The sequence below is a fragment of the Oxyura jamaicensis genome, chromosome 21, assembly GCF_011077185.1.
Source record: "Oxyura jamaicensis isolate SHBP4307 breed ruddy duck chromosome 21, BPBGC_Ojam_1.0, whole genome shotgun sequence".
In the NCBI taxonomy this organism is placed as follows: Eukaryota; Metazoa; Chordata; class Aves; order Anseriformes; family Anatidae; genus Oxyura; species Oxyura jamaicensis.
The window spans coordinates 4036651-4062034 of record NC_048913.1 but is presented as its reverse complement, the minus strand read 5'-3'; the positions used below and the strand labels follow the sequence as shown (position 1 = coordinate 4062034).

At 43.4% G+C, this 25384-nt stretch overlaps 1 protein-coding gene and 1 long non-coding RNA gene across 10 annotated transcripts in view; both read left to right on the top strand.

The window, feature by feature from the left end:
* Positions 1-25384, top strand: part of RERE (arginine-glutamic acid dipeptide repeats) — a 228678-nt gene that overhangs the window by 137607 nt on the left and 65687 nt on the right. For all 9 annotated transcript variants that reach the window (XM_035344932.1, XM_035344929.1, XM_035344927.1 and 6 more), the window contains 3 exons: positions 3662-3786; positions 4486-4585; positions 16621-16719. In XM_035344932.1, the coding sequence (XP_035200823.1) occupies positions 3662-3786; positions 4486-4585; positions 16621-16719 (324 nt within the window). The remainder of the gene's footprint in view (positions 1-3661; positions 3787-4485; positions 4586-16620; positions 16720-25384) is intronic.
* LOC118177313 lies at positions 20550-24416 on the top strand. Its single transcript, XR_004755759.1, has 2 exons — positions 20550-21690; positions 21885-24416. It is a non-coding gene; the product is annotated as an uncharacterized LOC118177313 (long non-coding RNA).

The following is a 25384-nucleotide window of genomic DNA, read 5'->3' as shown; positions in this document are numbered from 1 at the left end:
AGGGGACGTGGTTCTCGGCACTTGATCTGTTCAGAGGGCACCTATTTATGATTGTATGCACTCAAATACCATGAATTTCTGAGAGTAATCATGAGTTCCCTCGAACTCCTTAGCTTAGTTAATGAGATTAATCTGTCAAATGTTGATATTTGAATGGTTTTTACTGGTGAAAGTGCTATTAGATCGATTCTAGAATTGGATTGAAGGAATCTGAATAACTACTGGAAATCAAGGAGGAAAAACCCCAGCTGTTGTTGGGCACATTCTGGAGTTAAAAATGAATGCCTTCTCAGCTGCTTTTCACCAAACAGTGTGTTAATTGACTAAAAACAAACAAACAAAAAACACAAAAACAAACAAAACCTTATTTTGGTATTGTTTTCCAGTTACAGCCAAAGTAGATGTTTTAATTTTCATTTTTCTGGTAAAATCATCAAGTTGGTAGTATGTTACCTGTGAATTGGAAGTCCCTTTCATGAATCAGTGTTTGAACAAAATGGAGTTCCATTAGGAGTGAGTAGGCAGCAGGTTTCCAAGAAAATAGATGACAAGCTTAGAAGGTAGGGGAGCTTTAAACCTGCAAAAGATTTTCCTGACTAGCAAATATGTTGAGGTACACCTGTGTTTTTATGCATGTGTTCATCTTTTAACCCAGGACACGCTGTGTTTAAATGTACCGGTTGTTACGGCTGTCACCAATTCAGAATTTGCTGAGAATTTGATTTCCCTTTTCCATTTGTGCCTGTGCTCTTTCTGCTGTCATCTCTGTGGCTCTGCATTGACCCACGCTTTCATTTGCAGCCTGTACATGCTCTCTTCGTATTTTTACATGTTAAACAGAGTTTGGGCAACGGTGCACTTGAGTGTAAGAGTCAGTGGGGCCGTTGTGTATTTAGTCGTTCATCAGTTGTCTTAAATGAAAGCAGTGTTTGTAATTAGAGCAATTTTGGCAGCTGCTAGGGATAGACCTCTTTCTAAATGGCCTCTTCGTGCCCTGCCACGTTCTAACAGCACCATGACATTGTCTCCTACTGTCAGGCAAGAGGTTAGCTGGCGCTGGTCCTCGCCCTTTTGTCCTGCATAATTTTGACACAGAACGGCTTAAATGATTTTTGAATGGGAGGCAGGGTAATTCTGGAGGGTTATTGAAGTATATCTCTTACATCCATACACTAGGGAAGCAATGGTGTAGTATTTTATTTGTATTTCCCAGGAAGTTTTTCATGTAATTTAAAAAAAAAAAAAAACACAAAACTTTCTGATGCTGTAAAGAGAGGATAAGCTTCAATTTTAAAGATGGGAGAGCTCCGTAGTATTGTTTGTTTGTCTCTGAGAAGGAAAAAGAATTGCAAGTTCTTAAAACCAGTGCCTTAATTCATTTGGGCCGTTAGAATTTGAGGAAGCATACCCAATGTGTTCAAGCACTGGAAAACAGAAGATATCCCTTCTGTCCTTCATGAGCATGGGAAATAGTCTGCTCTTACAGCATTAACAACTGCTCTGGTGGATAGCTGCCTTGTAGGGCCGGGGCTGCCACTGGGAACAGCCTCCTCTGCCTCTGGGGCTGCCTTTGTACAGTCCCACTGCTGGATTTTTTGCATCCACGTGATAAATATTCTTTCAGACTCCTTTTTCAGTCTTGTTTAACAACTAGTGAAAGTCAACGTTTGTATAATTTAATCCTCGAGGAGGCTTTGTATTCAGAGGAACAAAGTTCTCGTCAATTAAACCTGTATTATTCTTTCTATTAGTCACAATAAGAGTACGGTAAATGATACTTCCAAAACAACCTCCATTTCAAATTGTCTTGTAATGTTTTGGCAGGTAGTAATCAGCTGTGCTGGAAGATATAATTGCCAGGTGCAAGTATGGATGGAGAAAAATAGAATGAAGGAAGGTCCACAGTTACCGAACACTGCTAATTTTTGCTGGCTCACTAGTTCAGTGTTTTAAAGTTGCACGGTTCTTTTATTATATGCCAAGCGTCTGTGTTCCTGGCTAGTGTCACCTCCGTCAGGATGTATTCTCATCCTGGTAATTAGGGTAAGGTTTCATCTTAAGAGATACGAGTGGTGGAGTGCCGGTTTTGGCTGAGGTAGGAAGTCACAGTGAAGATTTTTGCTGCGTTGTGTTGCAGTCTCATTCTATGGGAGGTGTGTGAACAGCCTCTGCTACGCACGGAGCTCTGTTAGCTCGGGGTACGGGCACGCTTCTGCCTTCTGAGAATGAGTTATATGCAGGAGAATCCAGAAACACACCCATAACAACCCTGAGGTCCCACTGGTGTTTTCTGATGACTTCTGCTGCCTTCCTCTTCCTTAAATTGCGTGTCGCAGAGGGCACAGGACTGCTGTTTGTTTTGTTTGTATGCAGATGTCAAACTACTGCTTGTGTCGTAACAGGGAGTAGGGATGTGAGTGCAGCTAAATGCTTTGGAGAATTGCAGTTATCAAATTTCATGGGTGGACGAGGAGGAGGAGAGGGATAGCAGGTTGCTACTACATGTTCTCCTCTGGAAACTTCTGGCTAGCGGCAGACCAGAGGTTTTCAAGAGGAAGTCGCTCTTAGGAGTAACTCAGGTAATACCGAGCTTGCTCCTAGGGCACACAAGGCTCAGCATCAGTTTGTGAAAGCCCCTCGGCTGCTAGAAGGAGGTGGCTAGCATGCAGAGCTCGCACAGAAGCCAACGTCCTCGTGGTGTGATGCTTGCTTATCCTTTTCCCGGAGAGAAGCTCAATGACAGAGCCACTTTCCCAGGGAAGAAGTAAAATAAAGTACAGATTAAAGAGCAGAACATGAAAGACATCTGAACCTGTGACTTGTAATTACTGGTTATGTATAAACGTTGCCTCTCAAATATGTTTAGTGTTGTAAGTATAGGAGGTAATTATAGGGCTTAAAAGCTGTTTCCGAAGAGGCTCTCAGCTATCTCATCCCATTGCAGTAGATGACTAAAGATGCTAATTGGGTCTCTGGATACAGTGCAATGCTTCCTTGGAGGCAGGGCTCATTTCACTGAGCTATCTCACTTTCAGGAAATTTCTTTTTCTCTTTGGATTCTTAATAATTTACAGAGGATTTTGTTAAAACTTAATGTCAAATGTGTAATATTTTTTTTTACTGAGGTATCAAAATAAAACACATGCTAGCCATGTTCTTGTTGTCTTGTATCGTTATAGTAGTATGTTTGAGCCTGGCAAGCAGGAGTTGAAACAGCATCTTCTTGACAAATGAAATCTGTCTTTCACAGTGGATTGTCCAGCAGTATTTGTTTTTAGTATAGGTGAGGACTATACAAGTGGTTCAAAATGGCTTAATTCCACACTGGCACTTCTGCAGGCAGGATTGCACGTGGTATAAATAAAGAAGGGCTTCACTGCTGGTGGACTGGGAGGTGGTTTTAACCCTGCGTGACTGGCAGACAATGAACTGCCCTTTTAAAAGAAGGACTGCTGGATAAAGTGAACAGATCTGCATGACTCAGTTTCCCCATAAACTTCCAAAAGATCTAATCTCTTCACCGTTTGTTCCATGAACATCTTCCATCTCTGAGTTGGGATTATTCCAGAGAATTTGCAGACTTTGGTACTAAGAATGCTTGTGCATCCTCCTGACGGTAACAACTGCAGTGTCTGTATGAGCTTTTCATTTTTTTTTCTAGGCTAAGCTTCCTGATCTGCAGCCATTTCCTTCCCCAGATGGTGACACGGTGACACAGCATGAAGAGCTTGTGTGGATGCCGGGGGTCAACGACTGTGACTTACTCATGTACCTCCGGGCAGCAAGGTAACTACAGCCAGGACACCCCCCACGTCTTTAGAGTACCCTAGCGGACACGTAGGCTGCCCCTTGTGCAGCAGTTGGCTGTGGTCACCCCTTGCTAGTATTTTTTTCTGTTTAACATGGCAGTGAGCTGAGTAAACTGAACATTTTAGTCCGATACATGGAAGTGCTGGTTTGACGATGCTGGGCAAGCACAATCCTTTTCAGTTATATACAGAACTTTAGTATGCCCGCTAGATTAATTAGATAAAGAACTATCAGGCTTTTACACTAGTGGGCCTCATTATTCAGAATGTGAGTAAATGAAATAACTGTAGCTTGCAACAATTCAGAGATGTTGGGAATCTGCAGTTTAAGCCAGCTTTGTAACGTAATTAAACTAAATTTGCTATAACAAGTTTCTTGTCTCTGGCAAGACTGTGCCCTCATGCCTGTAGGTTCCATCTCCCATAGTCCCAATCACACTACGGTAGTACTGCAGTGCAGATTTTTAATTAATATGATCCACTTTGCATATGTGGAGGTGACACAGGTCTGTAAAAAATGGCAGCATTCATGTGGTGCCTCATTCCACTTATTTCTGCAGTTTTGCAAGGCCCTGAAATTCATTATTTAAGGTGTAGATGTACTATTTATGTATTGCATGATGTGTGTGTCAAACAAGCTGAAGAATTTAAACTTTTTTCCCCTCAAACTCTAAAGGAGCATGGCAGCTTTTGCAGGCATGTGTGATGGAGGATCCACAGAAGACGGTTGTGTTGCGGCCTCCCGTGACGACACTACACTTAATGCTCTCAATACAGTAAGTATAAGGAGCTGCTGTGTGGATGAACTCTTTGCGTTTAGTTCTTGACTGCTTTAAACAAGTAATGCATAAAATATTTCGGAGGTAAAGCTGATTTTGGGATGACACCAGGATAAGTCGGTAGCCTAGTCTATAACAACTTTTCTTGAAACACCACCTGGGTTTCAAAGACCTAAACCTGCACTATTCACTCTAAGCTCACTAAAAATTTAATGACAAACTTTTGGGTGATGCTTTTAAGATTTGAGCATGTGTGAACGTTTAGTTGTTGCAAGCTGCTCAGGTCAAGCCCACCAGCAGACCCAGTTGCTCACCCAGCTGACACCTGCCCTGGCCATGGGCTCTTTCATTCAGTCCAGCTAGGTGCTGTCTGTAGGAAAACAATCGTTATTTCATCTCAGGGCACTGAGTTTTCCTTCTGTATATAGTGCTCTGTACGTGGCAATGACTGAAGTTTTTCCCACGTGTAATTCAGTCTTCATTACTGGTATTTGGCTGCGTGTGTGTGCAGTTCTCTTGCATAAACATAACGTGTGTAAATCAAGTGTTACCAAGTGGTTATATAGATGGGTATGGTCCGTTGTTCACACGCTTGCAGCACAGCCACAGTAACTGTTTTGGGGAAGGGTGGGGGTCACTAACACCAGTAAATCATGATACATGGAATGGTATTTTAAAGATCAAGGTGAAACGACCTGTCTGTCATCCCGTGTTTTTCAGTAGCAGAGTGAAATCTCTCGGTTTTGTATTCCCCAGAGCCCTGTGTGCAGCTTCTGGGGAGTTGTGGTGGTAGTGACTGTAAGCTGACCTTTGCATCTTCATTGTTTCCTTCCTGAAATACAATAAAAGGAATTAAATGTAAATGGTCATCTGCTACTCTGAAAACACATGGACGGATCTGCTGACTGTACTAACAGGTTTTGTTCTGCCACCTTTTATGCACAAAGTGTAACTCAGGGGCTTGAACAGTTAAGTTCAGGAGCTAAGAGAGGATCATTGCAACAAAGAGCAGGTTATCTGTTTAGAGGTAGTACTGTGGGCACGTTGGTCTTCGGTTTTATTAAAGTGAGAGGAACTGACCTTATCAAATCAATCACAGCTATTAACTATCCTTTGCTGGTTCTTTGCTCTCAGTAAATCATCTCATTGCAGGAAACTTTTAAATGCTTCAGAACACTAAAAGAAGGTCTCTGCAAGCTGTAGACCAGTTTGTAATGGGTCCAGTCCGTGATTAGGTATATATAACCTGATATCCACACTGAAGTTAAAATTCTTGTATTCTTAATGGGAAAATTGTTACTGATGTGAGATTAGCTTACCAAAAGCACTTGCCTTTTGCTTTTAGTTCCATTTCTGACTGATTACACACATTTCAAGGAGTGCATCAGTTTTTGTCTGGTTTCCAGCAGCACAGGAGTAGAATAGGATTAATATGCCCCTATGGTATTTATAAAATAAATGGCAATAGCACTTCCATTCTGCAAAATGATTGAGATATAGTCAATACACTCACATGTTTAACCAGCTGAAATCCAAGATGAAATTTTGTACCCACATTAAATGCTTGTTCTCACTTCCAGATCTGCAAAGTCAAGTGTTATTTTTCAGTTAGCTTCGCAGCGCACTTCAGAACCGAGATGAATACATAAATCTTACTCCTTTGTTCCCTTTACTTAAGACAAACCAGTGTATTAAAGATTTTTATGCTGTTGAAGAATTGCAGTTAAGTCTGTATTGCTCATCTGCTTCGGTTTCTCATCTGCTCTACATGTTATTTCCTTCCTTTCCCTTGGGATGAGTGCCATCTGGTTCTGGTGTCCTACCACTCTGGAGTATTCTGAGTTGTTCCCTGACATCCTTCTGAGAGACTCACATCTCTGCTAAGACCGATAATCATCAAAGAGCTTTTGGAATTGGCATTTCTTTCCTCTTGTCATCTATAATAAAAGACTACTGCAGAAAATTCATTTAACTTCACTGCTTTGCTATCGACTTTAATTAGCCCCTTTAATCCCCTGGGGGTTTATGGAGCCTGTAGTTGCACTTGTAGGCTTCTTGCATCCAGGACTTCGCTTCATCCCGATACATTTTTTCTGTTCTTCCGATGCCTTTCGTATTTCTGGTGCACATCTATTTTAGAAAATCGCTGCTGATTCATTTTCTGAATGGGGGAGGCTTTCACACTTGGGAAATAAAAGCACTATCCAAACTCTTAATGCAACCCATTGAAGAAGCTGGATTGTTTTTGTGTCAAAAATACTTTTAACTCTTGTTGTCATGGCTCCCGCCACGTATCCTATCTTAATGTGTAACAGCAACTGGTGTTCTTGCAGTCAGCTCGTGTTAACCTTGCCGCCTTCTTCCAAGTTTCTCTTGGAAGTCTGGTGGTTCACGTCCTCTCTGTTCGCCTCCAGGCTACTTTTTCTCCCTGTATTGATACCGAGTAGTTCCCACTGAGCAGAGCTCCTGATGTGGAGTGTTGGATGCTCTTGAAAGCACCATCTGGAAGGTTTGGCCTTAACAGAAAAGTCCTTAGCCTTCTATGATGTTTGTTTTATTCATGCCGCAAAGCTCTGCTCTGTGCTGCAAGTGGGGATCTCAACTTTTACAAAATAGTGAAAATAGTTGCCGTGCTCACTTTGAATTTTTCTAGAGAAATGTTTTCTTATGAGCAGTAGTTCTGTCAGGCAGGATGTTTTAAGAAAGTTACTTAGTTCTGAACCTACCCTTTTTGACTAATTTAACAGTTTAGGTGGGTGATTTGTTGTCCTGACGAGATGGTGCTCTGCTTGATCTTCCTGTTCACAGTGTATTGAAAGCAGGTATCAGGTTTATCTGATAAATAACTTCTGAGAACATTACCCTGCCCTGAGTTGTGTTTTTGTTTAGAAATTATGGTATGTAACCCAGAAAATTAATGAAAAAGAATTGATACGGTATGATTCCTTATTATGGAAATCCAATAAACTTCAGAGCAGCACTTCATATAAATCAGTCTTGACAAGCTCCTTTGGTAGTGTTTTATTTATGTAATAACAGATGCTGCAGCCCCCAAATGATTTATTGTTAATTACAGCAGATAGAAATGAAGATCGTGGAAGGCCCAATGCAACATATATATCAGCTCCTTGAGGTGATCATTCACTTACTGCTCCAGGTACACCTCAGCTCCTGTTCCTTGGTTGGGCTCTGGAGATTTTGTGCCACGTTTGTAGTTGGAGCCCTTAAAATTGCACTAGCCCTTAAAATTGCACTAGACCTTAAAATATTGGACACGTAAAGTGAAAATACGCATATTTCTGGGTCCCTTCCAACTTGGATATTCTATGATTCTATGATATTTTAGTAGGCTTTTGGTTTACCGGTTTCAGAAGTGAACTAGAGTGCGTGAAGCCGTTTGACTGGTGGGATGGAAGGTGATGGAAGCAATTCTTTTTATAGCTACTCAGTTCCTTCTGTCTTGTGAGCTGCAGAATCACATCGCTTCAAGTCAGAACCCTTCTTAGGTATAAAGGGAAATAGAAATGGTAATTTGAGTTAGTCCCAAACTTTGCTTTGGGTCACTGTGGACAACATTAATGCCTTCGGAGAGCCAGCGTGGTTAGCCTGTTTTTGTAATTAATCCTCTGTGGCAATGCACTTTGCCTTCTGTAGCCCTTCTGGGCTTTGTGTGTGGATAGGCTTCACTTCTTAATAATCACAAAATCACCAAAAAACCTCCAAAAAGACTATGCACAGGGTATCTGCGGAGATCCTTAGTTTGAAAATCGTGCGGGAGGGTCAGGACTTAATGAGCCAATATTTTTTTTGCCTGTTCCAAGCTAATTGAAGTTTGGAAATCCTTAGAAATCATTCCCTTTCCAAGTCAGGCCAGCTTAATTAACTGTCTTATTTTGCTCACCATTCTTTGCTTGCAAGCTCATTGCCCACTCTAACGACATGTTCAGTGTGGGAAGGTGTCTGACACGCTGCTTTCTTCTCTTCCATAGAAGGAAGAAAAAAATCCAGTGGAATTACTTTTAAAAGTGGCCAGTTTTGGTGCCAGTAAGTTTTACATGTGGATAAATTTCTTCGTAACATGTGCATTGGTGTGTAGCCTGGCCCATCTGTAATACATTCGTGGAGCAGGGTGGGGGAGAGTTCTGGTTTTCAGATGACAATAAATCCTGCAGTCCTGCACTGAAACGTGGCAGGGTCAAATTGGTGTGTGTTCAGACAAGCAGGTGAAACTGTATTTATATTCCTGCGTGTGTGCCCTTGTCCTCCTGTATAGCTGTAGAGGTTCCAAGTCTGTCATCACGTTATGCAGAACGCCTCTTAGGAAACTCAGCACTCCTTCATTGCGGGACTGAGAACTTTGGAGGCATGACCCTGTGTTTGGTTATGGAGATCGTCCTTCTTGTCCGCTCTTCAACTAGCAAGCCGTGTCAAAACATTTAAGCAGGTTATTGTACTGTGGCTTGCCGTGTCAGACAATGTGATGTCTGTATTGCCATGTGATTCTGTATTGCCATACAAAAAAAAGTCATAGAAGTTTAAATATTTTTATAAAAGGGCCTCAGAAGCAGAAATGATGTTGGGTCTTGCTATTACAACTCTCACATCATGTGAGGCATTAAAGAACAGGTTAAAGAACATCAGAAGAACGTGTGAGAGTGGCTGGTGTCCCAGGGAGCTCTACGGGAAGTTTTGTAGAAGCTTAATGAGGTGGAGCTGTGTGTAGGAAGGAGGAGTTGCTAGGGGTTTCTTCCCCTGTCCTCATCTCACCACAAGGGTAAGGTTAGAACTGCACCGAAATCATGGCTTCATCTTCCCTAAATCATGGCTTCATCTTCCCTGGACGAGTAGGCAAAAACTTCTGAGGCTCTTGGGACGTCATACCTAGGGTGGAGGTATCCAAAGGTATCCAAAGGCTGGAAGGAATGACTTTGAAATGTCTTACTGTGTTGAGGTGTTACAGGAATTGGAAGATCCTGCAGATCTGAACCATCAAAGGCAGCGTTTGATGCTACAACAGAAGATAATTCCGCTTTAGCTAGCGTACTGCTGCACGGAAGGAAGAGGAAAAAGCCCTATGCTAATACTGTACAAATCTCCCCTTACTGGTAGCGTTGTTCTGACTTCTCGTAACACACTGTTACACGGGAGCACGTCATTATGAGTGACAAATGTGACAGCGTAATATCAGTTTAAGGAAATTCAGTTCTAAGTAACATGTCACCCAGACAAATTACTCCCTGTTTTAACTTGCCCTTGGACAAGATTTTCTTGTTCATTAACTACAGACAGGGTTGAAAGCATTAAAAATTATTTAAATATATGTTAGCATTTCTTATTATTACCAGTTTTCCTTTTGGATGAGTCTTCATTAACAGCTACTCTCATGGTTCAAATGAGGTAGCGCAGCACTTCGGGGGCCATCGCTGTCTGCCTGGGCGTGTTGGAGAAGGAAGCCACTTCGAGTCCATGAGACAGTTTTGCCACTTTGAATTTTCACTCATCCTTATCCTTGCTCTTAGGGGAGAAAAAAAAAAAAACTTTGGTGCTTTATTTGTTAGATGAGTCAGGAGATCTTTCAAAAGAAACTACTGAAAGGGCTGTGAAAATGACGGCCGTGGGTACTGCCAAAAATCACTTTGGAATAAGTAAAATATTCAACTTTTTGAGAGTATTTCTTTAAAATGCTTTTGCGTTTTATGTTGCTACTTCTGCAGGTAACTTGCAGGGTCTTGCCCTTGTGGCGTGTTAGCGATGCTGTTGTGCTGACCCACCAAGGAGCTGCCCCAGGGAGCTCCCTCTGCTGTTCTGCATTTTGCTGTTCGGGGTGGCCTGGCAGTACCCCGTGTGACAAGGGGATGTAACACAAGCATCTGGCTTTTTAATCTGCATCATTAGCATCTAGATCGCTCTGTAGCAATTAGAGCTATATAGAAGCTTAAAATAGATGAGAACTAGGGGTAAGAGATGGAAGTTGCTGCATTTTTATTTTTTTATATTTTTTTTCCAAAGTAGTGAGGGCTGATTTCTGTATTTTCCAAGCTGACAGATGCCACAAATCAGATATTTAAAAACCAGAGCCAGCCATAATTTTCTTCTGAAGCAGCTGTATTGATTCCTGTCACCTCCTGAACTTTTTTGGTTAGTTTCAAATTTTGTTGTAGGCCAAGCTGTTAGACAACTAGTGATAAATCAAAGCTCACCAGCGAGCTCGTTGGCAAAACAAGGCTGTCAGGCAGAGGCTTTTTGTTGGATAGCTCGGGTTCTTGATTGCTTCAAGGTTTTGTTGTCCTTGGGCACCAGAGGGAGCCCAGCAAAATCGTTTCCTTGTCCAGAAGGGCAGTGTGTTTTTTTTTTTCCCTGATCCAGATTGTTCAGTGTGTGTGCAGCAGGTGGGGAGGAGTTACAATTAAAAAAAAACAGGGGTGGATCCATGGCATTAAGGGGCGTTTGGGGCCAGCCTTTTACTGGGCATGGCTGATAAAAATGAGACCTTGTCATTTCAGGAGATGGGCGTTTTAAAGACTGCTACGCATTTGGAAACAGGCTTTGCTCTTTCACCCAGTGCAGTGTTTGCTGGGGCGCATGTTCCACTTGCAGAGCAGCAGAGACAAGTCCCCCTGCTAGCAACCGGCCGGGGCTGCCAGGAGTGCTTGCCTCAAACTGAAACCTCTCGGCTGCGCTCCCAAAAGCAGCCGGCTGAATTACATTTCGTATTAAATTAGCTATCTGGATTAGCGTAATTACGCCACAAGAACTAGCTACTCGAGCCACGTGGCAGTAATTCTCTCTCCTCTTTTCATTTTCCTTGTCTTCTTCTCTCTCCTCTCTATTTTCTACCTTGTTAAGCAGGCTGCAGTTTTACAGAGCCGCTGTCTATCTCGACCATTGTCGGCTTCGTTGAGAGGAGCAAATCCCTTGCTAGTAATCGGTGTTCTTAGGCCTGCGTAGATTACAATAAATAGAGCTTAAATGGGGGTGTTATGTAAACCTTTTCTGTGCGGTACCAGGCAAATTCCACCCTCTTTTCCAATTCACTGCAGCATCGCGCTTGACAGCAGTGAAAAATGTCTTCTGACTCTTCTGTATTACTCGAGGCTTAAAATGCTCTCGCAGTGCCGGTGGTATTTACCTCATGTTGGGCTCTCTATCTCTGCGCCCTGACGAGTGACATGATGTGTTCGTGACCGGCGGTGGTTCAGGGGAAGAGCCAGCACTTGACCTGGAGGGCTCCCGGCTCCCAGCGCTGTCCTACAGACGCCGGACACGTCCGCGTCCCCACAAAAGCACGGCCTGGCTGAACATCCCTTCTGCTTTTATTGGCTTTTCTGGGTAGGTTTCAAAGCAGTTGAGCAATGCTCTATTACAGTGCGGTTGCAATTTTTCCTCGGAGAAAAGGACTCTGGAATCTAGCAGCGTTCTTAATGAACTGCAATTATTTAATATTGTAGCGTGAATGCAGCCTAACTCAGCCGGGCTTTTCAGCGGGGATCATAATGACGGTAATTGCGAAAGGATACCTCGCCGAAGGAGAAGCTGCCAGATGCAATGCCGTTCTGATGGAAAAAGGTCATGGTAAAAGGGACATTTAAATTAAGTTATAAATTACAGTTGAAGAACAATATTTTGATGAGCGAGACCAGAGATGTCAGGGCTGCAAGATGTAATTCATGGGTTCATTACTGAGCAGAGGTGCCTGACAGCTGAGCCATGCCAAAAGGAGAATTTATTTGCAACATCACGCAGACAGAAAATGGCAGCTCGGCTGAGAAGCTGTGGTGGAAACTTGAAACCTTGTGGTAATGTGCAGACTTTATGCTAATAAGGCTTTCCTGTGATCTAGAGTTGTTTAATGACTGTTGTAATATAAATGAGCTTTTTGGATACGTGCATTTTGAGAATTTTTCTTTAATCTAAAATCCGGCCCAGCGATGCAGAAGTTGCTTTATTTTCTGATTCCAAGTTTGCAAACAACTGCAACCAACGTATTCCTACGTTATGTCACAGCAGTTCAAAACCTAGATGCCAGAGTTAATGCTAAAAACAATAATTCTCTGGGTGACAGGATGGTAATCTAGTGTTCCTAGCAATACCTTGAAAAGTTCAACCAGAAGTTAATTAAACCGTAGGCAGTCATCATTAGCTATTATTTATACGTTCAAGTTGCTTGCCAATAAAGTGCTTATATATATTAAATGACCAAGAGCAATAAGCAGAGAATGATCCATCAGCCAGATTGAAAGAAGCAGATTGAACTCGGGCACTTGCACACAAATACATTTTTCCTTGTGCTGCATTATCCTGCTCCAGGCACTTACAAAAGCATTTTGTCCCTTGATCAAAGTCACGTTTTTCAGGAGACTCCAAACCCGGACAAGTTCTCTTGTTTTCCCTTCTGTTTGTTTTCTCTTACATGACTTCTTCCTTCTGTCTGTGCTCGTGGGTTTTGTGGTTTGAATGTAACCACTTGGTCAGAAGCTGCTGCTCCTGTTCTCTGGTGGCGGCTTGGGGTGGTTCTGGCAGCCTGGAAGCATGGACGTTTTTCGGTAACCGGTGGAGCTGCCTGTTAGCCCAGTCCTTTCTTTCTCGGTGTGTCTGATTATCTGCAGACTGAAAGCTTTGGGCAATAGGGCAGCCAGGGAAAAAAAAAAACAACACTTGTTGTTCCTTGAGGCAAGATACAGGTTCCCTCCACCTTACAACGGGGCTTTGGCATGGCTGCGTGTCTGGGGAGGGAGCAAGGAGGGGGAAGGAACAGAAGCTCTATTCTCTTCGACGCTGTCAAATTGCCGAAGTGAAAAATCTTTTAGGTGGTAGCACACGCAGAAAAAAAGCATTTGCAAGGTGAGCTGGCAAAACAAACAGTCCTTTTTACTTGAAGATGGATGTGTTCCCAGTTCTGGAGTGCAAACAAGGAGAAAAACCCCTGTGTGCCCAGTAGAAAAGACATCTTATTTTCCTGCCTTTAAGTAGGTATTGCATACCAGAGGAGGCTTAAAAAAACAAGTTACGAAAGCTGTTTAAAGGCAGCCGGGTTGTTTGAGTGTTGGCACCGAGCACTGGCACTGCAAGTCTGCCTTTCGGCTCTTATCGTGTGGCTTGTGGGAGGTGGGCTGAGAGCTCCTCCTGCGTGGAGCTGCGGTCCTGGGAGCTGGCACTGAGGCGGGCAGCGAGGCTGGTTTGTGAGCTGGTTTGTGAGCCGATGCTCTGCTCTACGTCAGGAAATTTCACCTGTGGCGAGGCGTTTGGAAGCAGGGATTCCTATGAAGTCAGCTCGGGTGATGCATCGCGCTGACTTAGAGCAGCGTGAGGTGCTGTGATGGCCCTGACGTGTTCATGCGCCCTTTGCAGCAGCCCGCGGAGATGGGAGTTGGGACGGGATGGGGAGGAGATGGCTTTTGGGAAGCTGGTTGCTCTGTGAAGGTCTGGATAGTCGTGGTTACTGCACACAGGGTCTGTAACTCTCTTGTAGGTGCCACGTAGAAGAGCTGAAATGAATAGAGAACTATTCTGGCTTAGTTCTCTCTCTTGTTCCCATTATATTAGCCAAGCGCTTGTTTTATTGCAGTAACACCCTGTACACGATTGTTACTTCAGCTGGTGGTAAGGGAAAAAATGTTCAGGCAGGCAATTAAGGGAAGGCTGCTGATTGTTCTAAATCCCCATCCCAGGCTCTGACCAGAGGTCTTTGTTCAGCAGTGACCTTTTCTTCCTAGAAGTCCTTAACTTTCTTTAAAAGACGTCCCTCGAACACAAATCCTGAACGCCCCAGTGACTTGGGGCAAGAGGTAGAAGAGCACCTTCAGCAGTTCGAGGCCTGCTCCCCCCGTTCCTAGAAGGTTTGAGCCAATTTGTGCCAAGAGTTCCCTGTAACGTGCTAATTTCTCCTCTAACACAGCCGAGGACATCTCCATGCCCACCAGCAGGGGTACGCAGGGCAGGCCTGGAGGGCTCTGCACTTGGGCTTTCACAGCTAACTGCGGTCCTCCGTGGTTCTGGACCTCCCAGGTGTTGAATGGCGATTGTTTCAGATGGTTTTCTGGAAACTCAGCTCTTCAGGTGTTACAAAGGAGGCTCCAAATTACTTGGAACTGAAATTTCACCAGCAAATAGAATAAATTAGCTGTTCTTTTCAATACATTTAGGGACCTCAGTAAGGAAAGTAATTCCTAGCATGCTGTGCACTGCAGATGGGTGGGCTTTGCAGGTTGTCAGTCTGTTCTGTGGCATCCAGGACCAGAAAGCTGCGATGCTAATAAAATAATTGGGAAAATTGTATGCTCGGATACGTTGTAACCCAATTCCACCACTTTGTGAAGTGCCCCAGTATGATGGACCACGGCACGTTGTGTGAGCTGGGCACTCCGTCCTGGGAAATTTCCTACCCGCTTACGGTATTACTGAAAAAGTGAGCCTTGTTTTATAAAAAAAGAAAAAAGTGTGTACAGATTCACCAGCTATTTAATACCTGCAAAGGCCCGAGTTGACAGAAGTGAGGATGTAGAAGTGAGGGCCATACAGATGTGTGTTGTTCTCACAGCTGCATGAGCCCTGCTGGCGGTGCAAGGCTTCACTTTCACCTTGCCAGCCTCCACCACAGTCTGCAGTGGCTCTTGTAGACCTGTTGAGTGTTCTGCCCCGTCGTTCACAGAAATAATTTTGCTTTTGACATAAGAAAAATGAGATTTTTTTCCCCTCCTCCTGTAATCAGGTTTGGTATAACCATATTAATAGTGACAAAGCAGTTAATACCTTGTCGCTGCGCAGTAATCGTGTCTTCATCTCTGTTCAGTTCAGCAGACTGGGACAAGTTCAGGAATTGGAGAACTCATCAAAATGTTTTCAGAGAGGAATGGGACGTAGGGCTGGCAGCACAGATGCTCCTAGAGGGTGGGATGCAGAGAGCTTCGAACATGTTCAGGGCAGGAAGGAGAAGCAGGAGATAATGTATGCAATTACTCTTTGGTTATTGTTAGTGTAAATAAAATTTTTAGGATCTATAAAAATCTGCGATGTTAGTCAGTAGCTCTGGTGTCCTTAGCACCTTGTTTAGAAAAACTTGTCTGTGCAGGGAAGTCTGCATGCAAATCCTTCTCCCTTCTGGGTATGGGTGGATAATTCAGTTTCTGTCATCCCAGCAATATGTCTCTTTCTTTTAGATCACTTTCCGAAGACATAGAGCAGGCTCCTGGTTAGTCCTCCAGTTCTTAAAATCCCGCTGTACTTTGAAGATAGGACAGGCGATAAATCTACAGCGTGCTAAATGTTTGCTATCAAGAGTTAAGAGCTGGAGATTCTCCTGGGCTCGTTGCTGAATATTTTTTCAGTGTAGTTGTTTTTCTACCTCACCCTGCTTCAAATGTCTACTTCAGACAGCTTTTGATCATGTACTTACCTACTTTTATGGTAGAAAATAAGGTACGGTGTAGGCTGTGACCATCTGAAACAGTAACGTCAACGTAGACGTTCCTACTTGCCTTTATGTACTCTCTAGTTGTCTGCAGAGGCTTTGCTTCTTTTCCATGTTTGTTTTTCACTAACACGTTGATCTTTGCAATGCAGGAAGAATCCTGTAAAAGAAATTTCTGGGTGGTAAGGCTGACATCCCGTAGCTTGCACTCCCTCCTGTATGCTAGGTTTTTCTGGCTGGCTGTACTAATTGGAACAAAATATTGCTGTGTAAAATACAACTCGTTTGAAAAATGCATTGGAGCTTTTTACAAATTTCCTTGGAGTTTATAATGTAAAAGATGTATTTTAAAAATATAACCAAAAATATTCAGTGCTTTATGGCCTCAAGCAACATTATCTGGGAGAAATCCAGGAAGGAGGGGGAAAACCATACTTGTTTTAATGCTGTCTCTGCTACTAATAAAATTCCAATTACCTTCAGGTTGTTTAAATTTCACTTCATATATCAACAGTAGAAATAATGAGGTGTAGAGCATCTCATGTGGCCCCCTTTAGTTTTTTTCTCCAATATCGGATCACTGCTAATTCCACTGAATGTTCTATTTGTCTTCTTTATTTTTTAGCTACACGAAAGCAACTACGATGCTGGAAAAGCCCTGCAGCGGTTGGTGAAGAAGCCCGTGCCCAAGCTGATTGAGAAGTGTTGGACTGAAGATGAAGTGGTAGGGAAATGAATTATTCCCCTGAGCCTTATAGTTCGCGTTGTTTCTCTCATTTGTTTTATTTTTTTTCCGAAAGAGGTTATTTTTATGGGAAAGAAGAGAGGCAAATAACGTATTGCACATCTTTGCACACTCCTGAGTTAGTGGACTCCCATTCAGCATACAGAACTTCTAGGCTATTTTTCTAAGAATGAGAGGAGAGGCTCAAGTGACTGTTGTTGAAAGGACTCTGTAGGGCAGGTGACCAGCTCGAAAACCTCTGGGCTCTAAATTTCACTTCCACTTTCACCTCCAGACAGGCTGGCCCCATCCATTATTTGGAGTAGGACAAGATGTAAAAAGGCACATGAAGTATTGTCCTGGATTTGTACCTGCTGGTGTTGGAGGAGGCTCCCAGAGTCAGCACAAGTTGGCTAATGGGAAGCTAGATAGCAATGTATTCTCCTAAACCGACTTTTGAGTCCCTTTTTCCCTTCATACGGGATATTAGAAATTGCTTGCTAGCATCATTCTTGATGGATGAGTCTTTGACAAAGAGCAGACCAAAAGGAGGTAATAGGGAAGCTGGGATTTAGCCACACCATCTGCACGCGTGCTCAAGTATGCAGGACTTGTCAGGCTCCAAAACCGTGCTGAAAACAGCACATCCATCTTAAACAAAGCTCCCAAAATAATGTATGGGCACAATGAATGTGGGGCATACAGTGAATATCCAGCACAGCATCATGTCCTCACCATTATGGAACTTGGATTTGGGCACATGCAGGGTACCAGGATGTTAAACCGTAAGCCTCATCCACATGCACAGTGTAGGGAGGAACCAGCAGGGTGGTTTCTCTGGTGTGTGCAGGTAGTTACAGACCTCTGGGGTGTCTGTTTGGGGCTGTACCTGGAGGTGAAGGAACACGTCAGCATGTTGTTCTTTCCTTCAGCCAGAGGTTGAGGTTTTTGGTCTGTATGGCTTCAGGTGGAGGCTTCTGCTATTGATGTTAGCCTACTAAAAGAGTGAGTGTTAGCCTATTAAAAGGTTCTGCAGTCTGATAGTGTGTGTGGGGGGGGAACCAAACAACTTCTGACCTCAGAGACACCTCTTCAGAAAAGCTCTAATTGCCAGAGAAGGTGCTGGGAAAGCGCTCCACACTCCCAGTCAAATGGACCACGTTTCTTATTCCCGTGGGTTTTTGCAGAATTTGGGGAGATGATATCTGCTCAAGAATTAAAAAGGCAAAGGTTTCTCCTTGTGGTTTGTTTGTTCTGCAGTTTAATTGCTGCAATTGTGAGATTGCTGCTGGCTTAATTTTTATGTGTATGACATAATGCAACTGTGCTTATTAAAGTGTTTTGTAGGGTTATAAATCACCCGAAGTTGGGAGCAAATTATAGATTCTTAATTTGCTGACAGCTAGTAAACAAGCAGATTCTTATTCTTTCTGAATAAATAGCAATATTGGTTGCATTCGGCACAAAAGTTGCATTTTCTGGCAGCGTGTGGAAACCAAATGCTGTTGTTACAACCCTTTGTTTGTCAGACCTTGCAGCTTGAGCTCGCACACAAGTACTTGACTGCAAACAGGGAGACACTTGTGCATTTTCACTATGTGGGAGAAGAGAAGTGCTGAACGAGTTCACTTGGATTACGTCCTAAAAATATTTTGCATTTTAATGCCGCTGTTAAATGCGCTTAACAAAACAGATTTATGTGAGATGGAACGCGTAAGAAGATGGTGCCTCCTTAGCAAGCTGACCAGGCATGTCTGGGTTGGTGAAAATGGAAAAAGGTTATTTCCTAGCTCAATAATTAGGCGGTGGTGCGCACTAAAATAGAAAATCAGATGGCTGAAATTTAGCTATGATAAAATATTTATCGAAGAAGAACCTCAGACTCGCTTGTGGTTTTTACCGTTCACTGTCCAAAGAGCTGCTTCTCGTGTGTGCAGGAATAAAGGTGGTATAAATGGAAGTCGGAATTCAACTCGTTGTGTGTCCCTACCAGGTGTCTAAATGAAAAATCTGATTTGGGGCAAGACAACATGGTTCATGTAAAAGAGATGAGCAAAGTTCTGTGGATTGCTGTGGTTTTTTTTGGAATGAACGAACTTCTAAGGTGGTTAATTGGTAGAGTAAAAGTAAATTTGGAAATGTAAATAAAAACACAATTTGTGTTATTTTGTTAAGTAATGAAGCTGGCATTGGTGCTGTAAAATAGAGCTGATAATAGGTGGCGTTTTCATGGGCTCTTAACACTTTTTAATTATTCAGACGGTGGCTGGAGAGACTTTTTTTTTAAAGCTCTAGTTTATCTGAAAGCCTTTCAAGGATTTATTCCAATGAATTGCGTGTACTTGCTCTCTCCTCATACGTCCCCTTGTGCAAGAGCTAGATTAGGGCAGGCCAGGCTGTGTAAACCTGCGTTCAAGTCGGCTTTGTTCAGAAACCCAACAAAGAACCTTTGTGGTAAGGAGGGCGCCTGAAGTGGCGGGGTGGAAGAGGATCGTGTGCTAGCACGGCAGCAAGGCGAGCAGAGGGTGAGTAAAAAGCCTAGAACATGCCTTCCTAATAAGGTTTTCGGCGATCTCATCACAAAAGGGCACTTTGTTTGGGGCGCTGGCTGTTGGAACAAATGCTTCAAGTGCTGCGCTCAGCCTTGTGCTCGCTGTGTTTGTCCTCGCACTGTCGTTACCTCCGTTTTCTCTGCCTACATTCTTTCCGTAGAATGGTTAAATCGAACGCTGCCAACTCCTCTTCTTCTGTGCTGAGGGTTTTTTTTTTCACTCTCCTTGTTTTTTCCATCAGCTGCACTATGCTGAGAATGCCAGAGCTGCTGCAGCTCGGGGTTTTTGATCAGCAGTCCGTGTTAAATGGTAGAGAATAGAGCCTTGCAAGCAAGAAACAGCAAAATTTACTGAAAAGTGAAACATTACTCCACAAGTGCAGCCCCTGTGAGTGCAGACTAATGGTCGTTAACTCTATAAATCATTGTCAGTCTCAGCTCGTTTTATCATATTTGTTCCTGTTCTGTTCCATCCAAGTTTCCAGAAACACTTGGCAGCCCTCCAGCCTCGGCAGAGCCAAAGATCAAACTGTGCTCTTATTTATAGACAGCTAAGCTCCACCTGCAGAACTTCATAGCTTGTTTGTCTCCGGCAGTTTGTAGAAAACTCCAGATTAAAGCAGCTGCACTGCACTCCTGAGCCTTTCTGGGGCTTGCAAGGCAAGTTTCCTTCTCTTTGGCTCCGCAAACCTGCAGCAAACTCCTCCTGCGCCATACGTAGGGTGAGGCAGCTGCACGGGAGCTCCACAACCAAGTGTTTTCAGAGGAAGAGACTGCGTCAAACCCCAAATCTGGCCAAAATAATTTCATTTCAGGGAGAACTTAGCATTAAGTGTGCACCCCCATTGTCGTGATGGGAAGGGATGAGCAGGAGGGAGCCTCAGGTGATGTGGGGCTGGTGACCCGAGAGTGGCACTAGTGAGGGAGGTGGAAGACCTGGGTCCAAACCATGTCTCTGTGCTGGGCTTCATCTCCTCTTGCAGCCCAGCAATTACCTACTGAGTGATTTTTATAACTCATATGAATAGGCAGGTGCCACACCAGGCACTAAGCTCTGCTTAGTTAACCTCCTGAACTGGGAAAGGCTCTGAAAATGACCTGCTCCATCCCAGAATGGCTGATGCTGGAAGCACCTCTAGAACCACCTGGTCCAACCCCCTGCCCAAGCAGGGCCACCTAGAGCAGGTCGGCCAAGGCCAGAAAATAATTAATAAAACTAAGTCACGGATTCCGTTGTCTCATTTTTTTCCACTCCTGCTGTTCTGATACTATGATATTCTCCTTCCCCCTCCCAGCCCCCACAACAATTTTGTTATTACAAAGTTAATTTTCTGCCACCTCGCAAGGTCAGTGTCCGAAAAGCTTTGTTGCAGGAAGAGGCAAGAGGTCGGATGGCTGGACAGAGGGAAAGGAGCACCGGGGCAGCGTCAGGTTAGCAGGTGGTAAAAGCAGCCGAAGGGGAAGCGTGGGCACACTAATGCAGGGAAACAACCGGCTGGGTCCAAAAGTCATTCTTCAACCGTTATGCTTCCTTAGGTCAAAAATCCTCCGAGCTGGTTGGTGAGTTACTTGCCTGAGTGTTCTGAGTGAGTTTCCACTGTGTGGGGTGGTTGCTGTAGTTCTTCGGCTGTGGATGAGATAGCCAGGCTTTGTCCAGCACAGGTCTCCCCCGTGTTCAGCAGGATTTGTGATAGGACGCTGTGTGAAGAGCTCAAATTTATTGTAGTTAGCTTTTAACTCTTTCTGCAGACTATCCGTTGCCCAAAGGTTAAGCCTTTCTTGTTAATTAAAAGCACTTTGCTGCCTGTGACCGATCTATCCGGTAGGAGTTGCCTTGCAGTGATCAGAACTGATTAAAATAAAGGATGGAGGTTATTTTTACTACTGATGAAGTGGTTACAGAGGTTTAGATCAAATTAAATAGAGGATAAGATTTACCACTGATTGAATTAAATGGAAGGCTCTGTAAATATGAAGATGGAGGTTTGCTGTCTCCCTGGTGTTTCTAAACCCATGGCTATTTTTAAACCTTTCTCATTCCAGTACGTATATTCGGGGGCACCCTGTGAAAACCACAGTCTTCCCTCCTGCCTAATGAAACCAGCTGAAGCAGCTCCTTCACTGATGCAGCTACAGGCAGCTCTGGGAGCAGCTGCTTCCTGTTTATAAAGGCTGCTGCTCCACCTGACAGCATCAATCTCCAGCATGACTTGGTGAGCAGGGCTTGCTTTCTCTTGCCATGCTGGCGAATTTGCTCCTGCAGACAAATTCAGCGAGCAGTTGCGGTGCAGAATGCCGCATCGAGGCGCTTTCCAAGCAAGCGCCCCGCAGCCCAGCGTTGTGCAGCATCACCTGCTGGGATCCTGCTTGTTGGAGCTGGGCTGCACAGTGCCTGCCAGAAGGCAGCAGTGAGGTTCCAGGTGGATGCGTGGTTTGGGAAGAAGCCACGCAGCGTGCTGTTAGGACAGGTCATTTTGACCACAAATGCCATGCCTGATGTGAGTGGCACGATGCTGGGGCAGGGGGACTGACCTCACCCCTTGCGCACGTCACAGGCCGATACCCATCACTAAAGCAAGGTTAGAGTAACCCCATTTCCCTTCGTTTTCTTCAGCTGTCCTCCTAGTCCCCAAGACCTGGTAGCACGTGGGCTCTGTGACGCTCCGGTCTGCTCATCCTGCACGCAGCCATGGGCTGTGGCTTGGGCAGGACGTCGTGTTTGCCTTTCAGTGCACTGAGACAACAAAAATGCTTCGCTGGAGCTCAGCCAGGACTGTTGGAGGGGAGGAGAAGTAATCTGTTCTGCATCTCCTGGCCACCCCTAAGAGTGGCTCCTTGTGTCTCTGACAGTACAGGTATTTTTGATGCAACAATCAGCAATCCCTGTTAGGGACGGGGTGGTGCCGGTCAATTAACCTTCTCCAGGTGGAAATATTTCAAAAATTACATTGAAATTGTATTTAGAAACATGCTGACTTACAGCTGTTTGTCTGTCGGGAATGACTACAACTAACCCCAACTGTGAGCACCTGTATTTGAACCCTGGAGCCTGTCTTGAGGACATGCTGCTTCGCTTTCCCCATGTGCCAGACCCGGAGCAATGATCTTGAGCTGCTTTCAGTTTAGTTTGACTTGAAACACCCTTATTTTCTGCCGTGGTTTCAGTGGAAATATTTCTCAAGAAAAATTGTCCTAATGGGATTTCCACTCTCCTGGGACGAGACGTGCTCTGAAAGCAGCTTTTCTAATTTCAGTGATGTTCAGAACAATTCCGAGCTTACGCTTGCTCCTGGTCCCAAAATGAGCTGTGTCTGCACGCCTCCATTTCAGATAAATAACCTATCAAATGACTGTCATTTACAACGGATACGATGTTCATCTGAAGTTTTAATTTAATGAAATAGTTTTCAATTCCGGCGTGCCACATGTATTGGGAGCAGTGGAGGAAATAGTCCAGCTCTAGCTGTTCTTCACAGGACAGTTCTCTTTTTTTTTGTCCCTATTCAGAACGTGCTTTTTTCCTGTCTTTTTATCAAAAGTACCACCAAAATCAATACAGCTTACAGGAGAGAGAAATACAAATCAGAACTAAAAGACAACCTCTAGTTTATTAGGTTTTTAATTAAACATGATGAACACATTTTAAATAACACAAAGGCCTCAGGCAGAGCTGCATCTAATCGAAACAGATTAAGTCACCCGTCCACACTTGGGTAGTTATTAATTCTGTTTATTTATGCATGCTTGCTGAAGGCAGAGTTCACTGCTGCTGTGTTGCAGTTTATTGCACAGGGAGGCTTCTGCTGCATGGAATTGTGCTCCTCATTAGCATTCAGATGTTGATCATGAAGAACGTTGGTGAGGCTAATTGAACCACCTCTAAAATTCAGGGCTGCCTTCCGAAGTTAAGAGGATCGGGGTGAAGCAGTAGTTTTTGCATTATTTCTTGGACTCTTCCTCCTTTTTCTCCTCCGCTTTGTCCCCCCTTTTCAAGAGATGTTACAATTCTCAAGAAGCAAATGCAAAATGTTCCTTGGGAAGGAGGTTTTACTCATGCATCTCCATGCAGAACTGATGACACACTGTGACATCCTTGATAACTAGCTTTTATCATGAAATATGCTGCCCTTTAAATATTTTACATTGCTTTTGATGTAGAGTAGTTGAGGTAAACAACCTAGTTTCAAACAACCTCTTAAATTTATGTGCAGGGATAGTTAATCCTTGCTGGTGATAAACCTTAATTGGCCATGTACATGGATTTACAAGTTCATAAATTTTAAAATATCCACACCTGGCTTCAGCTTAAAGCTCATTTGTCATAAAATACAAGTGGAGATCTGTCTGCCAAAAATGACAAGATACAGCAAACTAATTCCCTAACGTGTTTACGAGTGTTTGTAATCCAGTGTAGCTGGTCAAGAAATTACTTATGCAAAACACACGTACTTATTCGCCTGGCTTTTCTGCCTGGAATCATCTTGAAATGTCTCTCATCTGCCCTTTTTGGAATATCTGCTCATGAAAACATTGTTTTCATTGCTCACTCCTTTGAAGCCAGCCTTTTCAGCTATGCTGGAAGACAGAGCTGCTTACTGGGGCAAAAATACCATGAATTTTATTTACTGTTTATATGGCAGCCATAGAAAATGTGATTCATGGCAAAATTGAAATAGAGCCTCTCGAATGGTGAGAAGGAAAAAAAAAATCATCAAGGGATATTTGAAAAGGAGGCTGGCATTGCAAGGCTGCGTTTGAGTAATTGGGTGGGCTTAGAAGGTTAAGATATCACTTGCTGCTTGGTTTTAATTTTTTATCCATAAAAAGTAAACATCAGCTTCTTGGTGGAGTACCAGTTCCTGTTAATGTTTTCTGGACTTCAGAAATCACGCCGTCCGGTGCTGCTTGCACGTGCGTTAGTCAAAAGCAGCTGAAAATTAACTGAGGATTGAAAGAAAAACAAGCCACGGTCTAGTAAGTCCTCTATTTTAATAAGAATAAATCAAGTTTTAGTTTAAGAAAAAAGGTGGGAATGTACAGTCCCGACTGTGGCATATTCTAAGAACTTAGGCTGTAAAAATAAATAAATAAATCAGTCCTCACGGTAAAAAGTAACTGATAAAGGACGAGACTCCTCTGCTTTGGGGAAAAAAAAAAAAAAAAAAAAAAAAAAACAAAAAAAAAAAAAAACATTATTTAAGAGTTGCTTAAAATTCCAGTTACTTAGCAGTTGACAGATATACGGAACTATGAGGTGTAATACAGCCAGAAAATGTCAGGTAGAATCTGGCTAGGAAAGGTGAATTTAGCTTAAACACAGCTTTTTAGACAAAAGATATCCATCTTTTGGGTTGTGATTAACTTGCATCAGTCTTTGATCCAAGCCCGTTTAAAGGGATCAATATTGCACATACAGCACTGAGTTTATTGTCAAGTCCTTTCGGAAATGAGACAGTGAATTAAAAATCAATTATACGTGCAGAAAAGTTTGTGTAGGGCAATCAATTTTGTCCTTTTAGTTTGCAGAAAGATTCCATTGTTTAACCAGCTGTGAAGAGGAATGAATTTTAAAAGCCTCCAGCAAATGAGATAGCCCAAATGGGGTGGGGGGGAGATTCAAAAAAAATTATTTCAGCGTTTCATGTTCAGCAAAGGCTGCCTTCAGGGATAAATCTATAAATCCTGTCAGTGACCTTGGCTTCAAAATGGGTGATTTCACTGCTTTCGTTAATCTTGATCTTTCCACAGCTGCCAGATAAGTTAGCCTTTTCTTAACAATATCATTATAGTTTTTGTTTGCTTTGTTTAACTGCCATATGTTTCTTGATTCATCGTCTTTCTGCCTTCATGTGGAATATTTTTATCTATTAAGTGCTTACCATATTGCTGATCCCCCAAAATAATACAACAAATATTTACACTGGCCAGTTGCCACGGCTCAGAGGGCTATTTCTGCGCGGGGCCGGGAAGCTAAACCCCGAGCTGAACTCCTCGATTAACTAAATAATTTGGAGGTGCTTTCACAACTCGGGTTTGGTTTTGTTTCCTTAAAAAAATAGGCTTGGAATAGGGAGGCAGAAGCACAGTTCGCTGTTGCCAGAGGGAAGGAATCTG